At 43.5% G+C, this 12,533-nt stretch overlaps 1 protein-coding gene across 3 annotated transcripts in view; it reads left to right on the top strand.

Annotated features, from left to right (window-relative positions):
• Vps53 (VPS53 subunit of GARP complex) overlaps nt 1-12,533 on the top strand; it is a 132,916-nt gene that overhangs the window by 66,974 nt on the left and 53,409 nt on the right. For all 3 annotated transcript variants that reach the window (XR_012912333.1, XM_075991613.1, XM_075991614.1), the window contains one exon: nt 10,331-10,432. Coding sequence is in view for 2 of the 3 variants with exons in the window: in XM_075991613.1 (XP_075847728.1) it covers nt 10,331-10,432 (102 nt within the window). In the remaining variant the exon portion in view is untranslated. The remainder of the gene's footprint in view (nt 1-10,330; nt 10,433-12,533) is intronic.

Raw genomic sequence — 12,533 nt, forward strand, 5'->3', positions numbered from 1 at the left:
TCTCTCTCCTGTTAGGCTCCCAAGGGAGTTTCACATCACAAATCCTTGACCAGGGAGATGCACGCACACACACATGGGACACACACACAGGGACACACACACACAGGGACACACACACACACACAGGGACACACACACACACAGGGACACACACACACAGGGACACACACACACACACAGGGACACACACACACACAGGGACACACACACACACACACAGGGACACACCGACCCTGCAGGACATCACAAGCTCTTTATTTACTTTTCTTCGCGGTGGTCAGCTGCTCCCACACACTTCTTCAAGTCAGGCAGCTTCTAACAGAGTTCACCGTCTTCTTCCGGACCGTTGTCTCTTGCAATTACCAAGCCTCAACAGCCGATCTGCACTTGACAGTTGGCTCCTGTAGTCAGCAAAGGTTTTCTTTTTAACAAGACTTTTAGAACACCAGCAGACTACCATGGCCTCTTCAGCTCCGTTCCCAGTATCGAGCCAGGTTCTCAGACCCTTAGCTTTGGGGTGCTGGGAAGGTTCTTACTTTAGATGATATTCATGCTGGGCCTGATTCCTGCCATCACCTCACTCTGGACCAACAGGGGCCATCCATTCTGTTTGTGATCTGTCATCCTTGATGGGAGGGATTCTGGTGAACCAGTCATGACTCCTGACAATACTTGTAGCAATGACCCTGGAAAGAGGCCCTAGCTCCCAGGTTGAGTGACCTGACCTGCTGTGCCCTGGTCCTGTCCCTCCTCTTTTGCTGCTTGCCTCCAGGGAAGACCTTTTGAAAAAAATCTTTTTTTGACTACCATTTTGTTTTAGGATCTCAGAATAAACTACAAAATGGATCCAGGTATATCTTGACACTATATAATACACATCAGATTTTATAGAACTTTAGCAGACTCCTTGGAAAACAAATCAGGGAGACTGCCTGCTGTTAGTTTGTTATGCCACCTCTAACTCTCTCTCTTCCTCCCCCCCCCCAACTCACACACGCATATACACACCATCCCTGGCTTCTCTGTATCACTTTAAGCCCTTGGTGACTTTGACAGTAAAGGGGGCATGATACACTTTTGACTGGAAGAACCCTGAGGATGGGCTTGCTTTGTCTGTCTGTACTAGTGCTCCCAAGTTCAATCCCCATCCTTCCTTCAGCTCTTTCTGCAACACGTGAGCAGTCAGTGTGTTCGCCTCTTACCTCAACTTCTGACCCTGCAGGAGGGATTTAAGGAAGTCTAAGGCTCACTTGCCTTGAAATTAAAAGCAAATGTCTGTATGTGGTTTAACTGTATCCATATGCATTTTTAGTGACCTGATGATTAGATTGAAGGTGAGCAAATTCTATCCAGCCTTCTGCTGAAAGAAGAGTAGATTGGGGTTAACTGCCTCTCTGAGTTTGAGTTTTCTTTTTCTTTGTCTTTTTTAAAAATACGAATCCTCCCTACATTCTGCTGCTGGAGTCCATTTCCTCTTGGCCTTTCAAACAGAATTGTCATTTAGTTTAAGGGTCATTTTAACATAAAATGTATTTTCTCAGCTTAAAAAAGTAACATTTTAAAAACAGAAGTTGTGGAAACAATGTTCTGTTCCATCTTATTTTGGGTTTTGGATACAGGGTCGCATAGCCCAGCCAGACCTAGATAGAACATGAGGTCCTGCTCCCACCTCCTGGGCTTGGAGATATAGACATGCACCACTACACCCGCTTGCACTTGGCAGCCTTGATGCTCACACACAGAGCATGCCACCCCACACCTCAGCCTTCTGGCAACTTAATGCTTACCTTAGGAAGACCGTCAGAAGTGGAGGGGATCTGACGTGAGCAAGGAAGTAGTTTTGTCATGTCCAAGGAATTCCTGTCGGTGTTTGAAAATATTTATGAGTGGTTTCTTTTTAAAACTTTTCTGAAGGTTTAGTAGGTGTCTGTGTACGTGTATGTGCCTGGTACCCGAGGAGGTCAGAAGAGACTGTCAGATTCCCTGGGAACTGGAGTTAGGGATGACTGTGAACACCACATGAAGCTGGATTGAACCTTGATTCTCTGTAAGATCAAAAAGAGCTCTTAGCCACTGAGTCATTGTCACCCTGGCCCCTATAAATGATTCCTTGATGCTAAAAGAACATGTTCTTCTATTTGAATAGCATCCTAAAGGAGAGTTAGGTTGTGCCTATTCCTTTTTTTAATTAATTATTTTTTAAAATTTTATTATTGATTTTATTGAGCTATGCATTTTTCTCTGCTCCCTTCCTTTTTTTTCCCCTCCCCTTAAACCTTCTCTTGTGGTCCCCATGTTCCCAATTTACTCAGCAGATCTTGTCTTTTTTTACTTCCCTTGTACATTAGATCCATGTATGTCTCTCTTAGTGTCCTCATTGTTGTCTAGGTTCTCTGGGAGTGTGAATTATAGGCTTGTTTTTCTTTGCTTTATGTCTAAAGGCCACTTATGAGTGAGTACATATGATATTTTGTCTTTCTGAGTCTGGCTTACCTCACTCAATATGATGTTTTCTAGATCTATCCATCCATTTGCCCACAAATTTCAAGATGGCATTATTTTTTTTCTGCTGTAATACTTCATTGTGTGAATGTACCATATTTTCCTTATCCATTCTTTGGTCGAGGGGAATTTAGGCCATTTCCAGGTTCTGGCTATGACAAGCAATGCTCTTATGAACATAGTTGAGCACATGTCCTTGTGGTACAATTAAACATCCTTTGGGTATATACCCAAAAGTGGTATTGCTGGGTCTTGAGGTAGGTTGTTTCCTAATTTCTGAGAAATTGCTATACTGATATTCAAAGGGGCTGTACCAGTTTTTACTCTTACCAGCAACGGAAGAATATTCCCTTTACCCCACATCCTCTCCAGCATAAGTTGTCATAAGTGTTTTTGATCTTGGCCATTCTTACAGGTGATTAGATTGAAGGTGAGCAAATTCTATCCAGCCTTCTGGAATCTCAGAGTTGTTTTGATTTGCATTTCTCTGATTGCTAAGGATCTGAGCACTTCCTTAAGTGTCTTTCAACCATTTTAGATTCCTCTGTTGAGAGTTCTCTGCTTAGGTCTGTACCCCATTTTTCTTTTTATTGGATTATTTGTTCTTTTGATGTCCAATTTCTTGAGTTCTTTGTATATTTTGGAGATCAGCCCTCTGTCCAATGTGTGGTTGGTAAAGATCTTTTCCCATTCTGTAGGCTGCCGTTTTGTCTTGTTGACCATGTCCTTTGCTTTACAAAAGCTTCTCAGTTTCAGGAGGTCTCATTTATTAATTGTTTCTCTCAGTGTCTGTACTACTGGGGTTATATTTAGGAAGCGGTCTCCTGTGCCAATCCATTCAAGTGGACTTCCCACTTTCTCTTCTATGAGGTTCAGCATGATTGGTTTTATGTTGAGGTCTTTGATCCATTTGGACTTGAGTTTTGTGCATGGCGATAGATATGGGTCTATTTTCATTCTTCTACATGTTGATATCCAGTTATGCCAGCACCATTTGTTGAATATGCTTTCTTTTTTCCATTTTATATTTTTTGCTTCTTTGTCAAAAATCAGGTGTTTGTAGGTATACATATTGATATCTGGGGTCTTCGATTTGGCTCCATTGGTCCTCCTGTCTGTTTTTATGCCAATACCAGGCTGTTTTCAGTACTGTAGCTCTCTCTGAAGTAGAGTTTGAAGTCAGGGACTGTGATATCTCAGAAGATCCTTTATTGTACAGGGTTGTTTTGGCTATCCTGGGTTTTTTGCTTTTCCATATGAAGTTGAATACCATTCTCTCAAGGTCTGTGAATAATTTTGCTGGGATTTTGATGGGCATTGCATTGAATCTGTAGATTACTTTTGGTAAAATTGCCATTTTTACGATGTTAATTCTACCTACCCAAGAACATGGGTCTTTCCATTTTTTGGTGATTTCTTCAATTTCTTTCTTCAAAGATTTAAAGTTCTTGTCATACAGGTCTTCTACTTGTTTGGTTAGAGTTACTCCTAGGTATTTTATGCTACTTGTGGCTATTGTGAAGGATGATGTTTCTCTGATTTCTTTCTCAACCCATTTATCATCTTTGTAAAGGAGGGCTACTGATTTTTTTTTTTTAGTTAATCTTGTATCCTGCTACATCCCTGAAGGTATTTATGAGTTGTAGAAGTTCCTTGGTAGAATTTTTTGGGGTCACTTATATAAACTATCATATCAGCAGCAGTGAGAGTTTGACTTCTTTTCTGATTTGTATCCCCTTGTTCTACATTTGTTGCTTTATTGCTCTACATATGACCTCAAGAACTATATTGAATAGATGTGGAGAGAGTGGACAACCTTGTCTTGTTCCTGATTTCAGTGGAATCGCTGTGAGTTTCTCTCCATTTAGTTTGATGTTGGCTGTTGGCTTGCTGTATATTGCCTTTATTATGTGTAGGTATGTTCCTTGTATCCCTGCTCTCTCCAAGACTTTTATCATGAAGGGGTGTTGTATTTTGCCAAAGGCTTTTTCAATATCTAGTGAGATGATCGTATGTTTGTTTGTTTGTTTTTCAGTTTGTTTATATGGTGGATTACATAGACAGATTTTTTTTTGTATGTTGAACCATCCCTGCATCTCTGGGATGAAGCCGACTTGATCATGGTGGATGATGTTTCTGATGTATTCTGGCTTGAGTCTGCTCCCTCGGTGGTCTCTCCCTTGGCATTTTCTCCCTGTACCTGCTCCTGTGGAGGTCACTGGCTCAGGTCCCAACCTTAGTTTTCTTTTTTTTTTTGGGGTTTTTCGAGACAGGGTTTCTCTGTAGCTTTGGTGCCTGTCCTGGAACTAGCTCTTGTAGACCAGGCTGGCCTCGAACTCCCAGAGATCCGCCTGCCTCTGCCTCCCGAGTGCTGGGATTAAAGGTGTGCACCACCACCGCCTGGCCAATCTTAGTTTTCTTAACCAAGGCTGAAGCCACAGCCTCTCATTTCCTCCTTGCTCTCTGGGCAGGCAAGCCAAGTGTTCACAGCAACCTTTCTCTCTGGTCTAGCTCTCATCTTCTGTTCTCTCAACCTCAGTCTGAAAGGGCGATCCTGCCTCCAGGAGTCTCAGAATGAGACTGTGTGTCTGTGCCTATTTCTAAGGAGAAAATAATACTTAGTCAATATAGAAAATTTGGAAATGATAGGTAAGAATGAAGAAACACAAAAGAAGGGCTCCATTTTCCCATCAAAAGTGAGGACTGTGTGTTGCTTATGCATTTTGTATTTTGTAACTAAAGGTTTTTTTTCTCTGTCCCATCCAGTCCCACTGGACCAGTTTCTCTCCTGCCAGCTGGGCCCCACAGCCACTTAGGAAATAATTATTCAGAGGCTTAATATTATTATAATTGCTTGGCTAATGGCTCAGGCTTATTACTAACTAGCTTTTAAATCTTAAGTTAACCCGTTTTCTATTAATCTGTGTATTGCTGTGTGACTGTGGTGTTACCTCACATCTTGCTTCTCTGGTGGCCGCTGATGTCTCCCTGAACTCTGCCTTCTTTCAGTTCGGCTTTCCCACCCAGCTCTATTCTGCCTTGCCATATGCCAAAGCAGCTTCTTTATTAACCAATGATAATAAAACATATTCACAGCATCCAGAGGGTCATCTCACATCAGTAATTGACTGCAGGTCATGTCTGAAGAGAGTCTGACATTCTAGTCACTGGAGAAAAGACCGCTGCCAATGCCTGGGCTTTCCCAAATTACATTGTATGATAAATTCTGCCCCTGGGGTGTCCTTATAACAAAATTGTAAAGCCCTCACCTTTTCAAGTGTGCAATTTAGTGCATTCACAAGGTTACTCCATCATTCCCACTGTGAAGTTCCAAGACATTTCATCACCCTGGCTCAGAGGTTAAGAGCACTGTCTGTTCTCCCAGGGGTCCTGAGTTCAGTTCCCAGTAACCACATGGTGGCTCACAACCATCTGTAATGAGATCTGGTTCACTTTTCTGGCCTGCAAGTGACATGCAGGCAGAACACTCTATACATAATAAGAAAGAAAGGAAGGAGGAGGGAACGGAAGAAAAAAATAAGAAAGAAAGAAAGTACAGAAGGGAGAAAAAAGAGAAAAAGGAAGGAAAAGAAAGAAGAAAGAAAGGAAGGAAGAAAGAGAAAAGAGGTGAAGGAGGAGAAAGAGAAAGGAAGAAAAAAGAAAAGAAAGAAAACTCTTTTACCAATCACTTCCAGTTACCTCCATCCCTCAGCTCTGGGAGAAAATGTTAATCTCCTTTTTGTCTTTAGGGATCTGTTTATTCTGGACATTTCTCATTCCATAAACACACAGTGAGTGGCCTTTTATGTCTGCTCTACTTCACTTGTGGTATTTTAAAGGCTCACCTGTGCTCTACCGTGCATCAGTACTTTGATCTTTTTATGCCTGAGTAATTTGAGTGTGGGTTATAAATATTTGTTATCTCTTCATCTGCTGGACATTTGGTTTTATTCTATTTTTTAGTTACTATGAATAAATAATGCATGAATATTGCTGGATTGCAGCTCACTTATAAATGTTGAATTTTATGCTATATGAATTATTCTGTACTTTAAATAGTTTTATCTCAGATAAATAGCCTCTTACCTCCCCACCACCCAACCCCCCAAGTAATACCTGCTTGGTATTTTGTTAGTTTTTGTTGTTGTTGTTGTTGTTGTTCAAAACAGGGACTTATGTAACCCAGACTTGGCCTCAAACTTTCTTCAGTGCATATATAAAATCTTTCACCTTTTTCAAACTCACTGTGTAGCAGAAGCTGACCTTAAACACTCAATCTTCTGCTTGTCTCCCAAGTGCTGGGATTAATTACATGTGTGCACCTTCACCCACAGCTATTAGCTACATGTTGGAGGTTAGTAGAGAATATTTTTAAAGTTCTTTTTCTTCTTACCTGGAGCTTTCCAGTATGTTTTTCCTTATGAACACACACACACACACACAGTATACACATTTTCTGTACAGAAAACAAAAACCTGTGTGTGGAAAACATTTGTGAAGAAGTGTTGGACAAGAAAATCCTCAAGTGTGTTCTGTGCAGAGGCTAAGAAAAAGTTGAGAAGTTGTATCAGACAGGTGTTTACGGTTTATCAGGAGAAAGAAACCTGTAATAGCATTAATGTGAGGTACGAACATGTGGCAGCAAGAGTGGTGGAGGATAGTAAACACCAGGTGTGAGCAGCCCTGCCTGCAATCTTGATTATCAGCTAAGGCCCACAGGCTGCCTCTTAAAGTACCAATCAGGAACTGACCTGGTGCAAAGTGTTTATGGAATGAGAACTGGAGAATGTGGGGCTTTCATCTCATAGCTGAAGGCTTTCTTCTTCAGGGAAGGGGGAAATGGCCTTAAGTTTCAGTGTTCTTTCTTTGATAATGTAACGTGTCCAGCCAGGGCCTCCAAAGGGGATTTGTGTGTGCGCAGGCCCAGATGCGGAAACACACCTGGCTGAAGCCACACTCTTCTCACAGTAAATGAGACAGCTTGGCTGGCCCGTGTGTGGCCCCTTCTGTTTTGAAGGTGCTGGGAATCCCATGTGAGCCAATCAGAGGCAATTAAGTTGCTATATGAAGAACTTTAGCTTCCCATGTGGACTTGAGATACACTGTCATCATCGCCAAAAGAATGGATTCTTTTAAAATTGAAAATCCTTTCCCTTCTTGGCAAATACTTCATTTCATCTAGCTCCGCAGAGTTTATAGGATATGTCACTCCAGTTATTTAAAGTCCAATCCAGACTAGCAGTTCTCTGTGGTCCGCAGCAGCTGCCGAGCAGGAAGGAGAAGTGCGACCCGGATGGCTGACAGCAGGCTGTCACCCAGAAGCTATCCTGCGCCAGCGGTTGCTGTTGGCAAAGACTTGTTCTCACCATAGCAGATGAATAGGAGAAGCAGCATGGCCCTCGGCACCCGCTCTTGGGCTTAGTACAACAGCATTTTTCAGCTGGGTAATTAGTGCGCAGTGCCGGGGCTGGGAAGAAGGAAGCATTCTGCTGTGCCTTTCACACTTGTAAGCTGACAGCCCACTGCTCCCGTTTCTTGGAGAGATCCCAGAGAGTCAGTGGGCCAGGCTGTCTGGGTGATGTTGGGAAGAAACCGGTTTCAGAAGACTTTCAGTCTTGTGCCCCTGCTGCTTTCTTTCCAGCGAAGTACGCGCTATGTACACCTGTGGTCCCAGTGTTGAGAAGGCAGAGGCAGGAAGATGGCAAGTTTAAGGCCTGGCCACCTCTTTAAGAGGTTGAGGCACAAGGATGGGAGGGTGGATCTGGGAGGAATGGGAGTGAGTGTGATGGCATACATTGTATGAAATTCCCAAATAATTAATAAGAATATTATGTTTTGGGGGGAAAGGTATTTGTGATTATAAAAAAAATATTTTTTGTATTAGTCCCAGATACTTGAGAGGCTAAGGAAGATCATTTGAGTCCAAGAGTTCACAGCTAGTCTGAGAAACATAGTGAAACCCAGTTAAAAAAAAAATCCAAATTAAAATAGGCAGAGTTTTTCTGTGTTCTGGCAGCCATTCCCAAATAACCACTTAGAGACTTAATATTAATTATGAATGCTAATACAGTCACCATCATGCTTTCTTCATGTACAGAAGCCATTGTCTGACTACAAAACAGCACCTGAGTATTTTGAATAAGAATTTAGTATTTTAAATGTGAGTAAACAGAATTATCTTAAAGTTGATAGCAGATACCTCAGGGGTTTTGGTTTTTTGTTGTAGTTCACTTTTGGTTTTTTTTGTAATACCTTTGAATGATGTGGGCACTTGGCAGCCATTCCCATAATCATCCAACTGTGGCCATTCTCCTGGTTTCAGCAATTACATCAGCTTGCGCTACTGGTAGATGCTAAAATATCACAAATACATTTGGAAACTTCCTTTCCACTTAGCCTCTTGTCTCCTTTTGTCCTGCTTGCTGTTTGACTTCCTTTCTGCTGAAACTCTCAGCACCTAAGCATAAAAGACTCCTTTGGTTCAGAAATCCTAAAATGTTCCCAAGACTTGTGTGGGCTCTGCACTGCGATGGAGTTAGCATCGTCGGTGAGCCTGTACTTGTGCTTCTGCTTGGTTTTCGCACATTGATTACATTTGATCCTTGAAGCAGTCTTGTGACTGTAGCATCACTCAGAGATGCAGCTCCTGTGACTCAGAGATGCTAGATGGTTTGACCATCACGGCAGAGTTGGAGCTAAAACCCAATCTCCTGCCCCCAGCTTTCCCAGAGCCTGTGACTCCCTCATTGATGTATTTTGAAACAGTTATCTCATTCCAGAGATGAGGAATAGTTGTTCTCAAGGAACTTTCTGTTGTGATCATTATAATGGGACTTGACTTGGGAATGGATTTCTGGCTTTAATCTAGAACATGTGAGGTTAGCTCTGTGGTTCTTGAATTCAAACTCATCTGGCATTTGGATTCATCCATATTTATTGAGCACCTATTACATGAAAGGCACCAAAGACACATGGAGACCAGCAGCTACATGATTCTAGCCACCACAGTCTCTCCCCCTCTCCTCCTCTCCCACTCTCCCCATCTCCTCCTCTCCCCTCTCCCACTCCCCCTTCTCGTGAGTCTGCCCATGTGTGTACTTACATGTGGAGGCCAGAGGAGGATGTTGGAATTCTTTCTAAGCCGTATTCCCTTAAGAAAGGGTTACTATCATCCTGACTAGCCAGCAAGCTCCCGTGATCTACCTGTCTCTACCTTATAACATTAGGGTTACAGCACAGGCAACTTACGCCCAGCTTCATATGTACCCATAAAGCTTATACACATTGCCCAAACTTGGCAGATGAGGAAGACTTCCCAAAGGAGACCTCTCAAGTGAAGACTAAAGGATGAGCGAGAGTTCTAGCCAGCTAAGAACTGGAGTAGGGCACCTGGTCTACATAGTGAGTTCTAGGACAGTCAGGGCTACATAGACAGACCTGTCTTTAAAAGAAAGAATTGGCATAGGGTGGGCAGTGCAGGTTCTAGAAAATGCAAGAGGAAATTAGGCAGTGGTGGCACACACTTTTAATCCCAGCACTCGGGAGGCAGAGGCAGGCGATCTCTGTGAGTTCGAGGCTAGCCTGGTCTACAGAGCTAGTTCTAGGACAGCTAGGGCTACACAGAGAAACCCTGTCTCAAAAAAGAAAAACAAAACAAAAAAAAAGTACAAGAGGATTATGAAGACAGGCAGATGAGAATGTGGCCCCTATGCCTCTGTTCTTGTTATAAGGGCAGATCCAATGATCCAGCTGTTAGGAAGAGTTGGATAAAGTAGGTCGTTGGCAAGGCTCATGCTCAGACAATAACCTCTTTTTTGTTTCTTAATAGAAAAAGCTGGAGTCCCCACCGCCATCTACCAATCCCTTCCTGGAAGAGGAGACAACACCAGAGATGGAGGAGCTGGCGCTGGAGAAAGGAGAATTAGAGCAAGTGAGTCTGCTTGTTTCATAGTGTGTAACCAACTCAGTCTGCTTGTGTTGTAGTGTGTAACTGACTCAGCCTGCTTGTGTCATAGTGTGTAACTACTCATATTGCTTGTGTCGTAGTGTGTAACCAACTCAGATTGCTTGTGTCATAGTGTGTAACCAACTCAGATTGCTTGTGTCATAGTGTGTAACCAACTCAGATTGCTTGTGTCATAGTGTGTAACCAACTCAGATTGCTTGTGTCATAGTGTGTAACCAACTCAGATTGCTTGTGTCATAGTGTGTAACCAACTCAGATTGCTTGTGTTGTAGTGTGTAACTGACTCAGCCTGCTTGTGTTGTAGTGTGTAACCAACTCAGATTGCTTGTGTCATAGTGTGTAACCAGCTCAGATTGCTTGTGTCATAGTGTGTAACCAGCTCAGATTGCTTGTGTTGTAGTGTGTAACCGATTCAGTCTGCTTATGTCATAGTGTGTAACTACTCATGCACCTTTCTGGAAGCGAGCTAGGGACCACACTTAGAGATCACAGTGGTGGTGGGCTTTACAGAAGACCTGGCATGAGGGCCTGGCCAGATAACAAAGAGCAATTTGCCTGCCCCTGATCTGTTGCAGAAGAACCTTCCCTCAGTATTGAGCACCACCCCCACACCCCCCCAACCCCCCCGCAGCCCACGTGGCAGAGCTGCCCAGTACAGTTCTTCCTTGTTCAGCATCTGGGTCTGTCAGGAAGCTTTCCTTCCTCTCATCCAACACCATGATGATGTGAGACACTGTGGGGTTAGCAGTGTCATGGGCTGGGAGAGGCCTCCACACGGCAAGCCAACATGGAAACCACTGGAGAGGCCTTGGAAACATCAGGGTAACCAGCAGCATCTTTGGAGAGTTCTTTTCAGAGCACACCAATACTTTAATTTCCTTCAGCACTTTCTGTCTAGCTCGAAACTTCCTCTCCTTTCTTCCTGCAGAATGGTGTTTTTGTTTCATTGCTATTTTATGTCAAGAGAGGTTGAAAGGAAAGTCAGCCATTTCCTTTCTGGATTAGTGCTCCTTTTTAATTTTCTGCATGTGGCTGCTGGAGGATTATTTGGTGGCATTGTTTCTCTCCAGACACCAGCCAGAGGGAGGTGGCTGGGACACCAGCCTGAGGAAGCCCCCAGCCACACACTGTGCTGCTGCTAGAGCTGTGTTCCTAGTGTGGCGAGGTTGTGTGAATTCTGGCAGGAGTCAGACAGCAGAATTCCTAAGGGCCATAAAAAAGTGTCTGTTCCCTTGAATAAGTAATTGTAATAACACAGATACCTCACATTTGAGGCACTTTATAATTTCAAACTCTACTCGCTGTCTTTCATTTCACTTTCACAGTGGCTCCCTCTGGTTCTACAGGTGATCAAAGTACAGCTCTGAGAAGCCCAACAGCTTGCTCCAGGCTGTGAATTTGGAAGTGGAGGGGCCAGGTCTAGCAGATACAAGCTGGAATTCCTTACCTAGCCCACATCGACCCCTAACATGCACACACTTCATGTCTTATTAAAAAGTGGAGGCCATAGAAATTAAGTTTATAGGCAAAAGTAAATGGGCAGAACTGAAGGGTTGCTGTGAGTCTGTCCAGGAAAGTGAGGCTCGCTGTAACTGACTTACAGCCACTGAATCACTGAGCAGCACAGAAAGGGGGAATACTGCTTCTCACCCCAGAGCAGTTCTCAGTGTGGGAGCAAGGACTCGGGCTGGAGGGACCTCATTTTCCCTGTAAATTCCCTTTCTCTGGGCCGTCTGCCCAGCAGAATCATGCCTTGTAGTCATGCCTTGCATGGGCCCCTGCAGTCTCCCCATGCCTTCGTCATGATTAGAAGCATGCAGTTGGAGCACTCAGGTGCTCTATGGTGGCTGGTCACCTCTGAGTGTCACTGCACTGAATTAGCAGAGTCCCTTCAAACCTTTGCACAGTTTTGCTACGTAAAATATGATCTTGCTTTTGTCTTGGAGCTTTTCCTCTTTGTGAAAGCCTGAAGTGATTGTGGTAAGACCAAGACCTGCTGGCCCTAAGGACCGTGGACACTGATCTGGACAGGCAGGTGTAAAACAGAACTCTGTGGTGAGGAAAA

Source organism: Microtus pennsylvanicus, chromosome 11 (assembly GCF_037038515.1).
Source record: "Microtus pennsylvanicus isolate mMicPen1 chromosome 11, mMicPen1.hap1, whole genome shotgun sequence".
In the NCBI taxonomy this organism is placed as follows: domain Eukaryota; kingdom Metazoa; phylum Chordata; class Mammalia; order Rodentia; family Cricetidae; genus Microtus; species Microtus pennsylvanicus.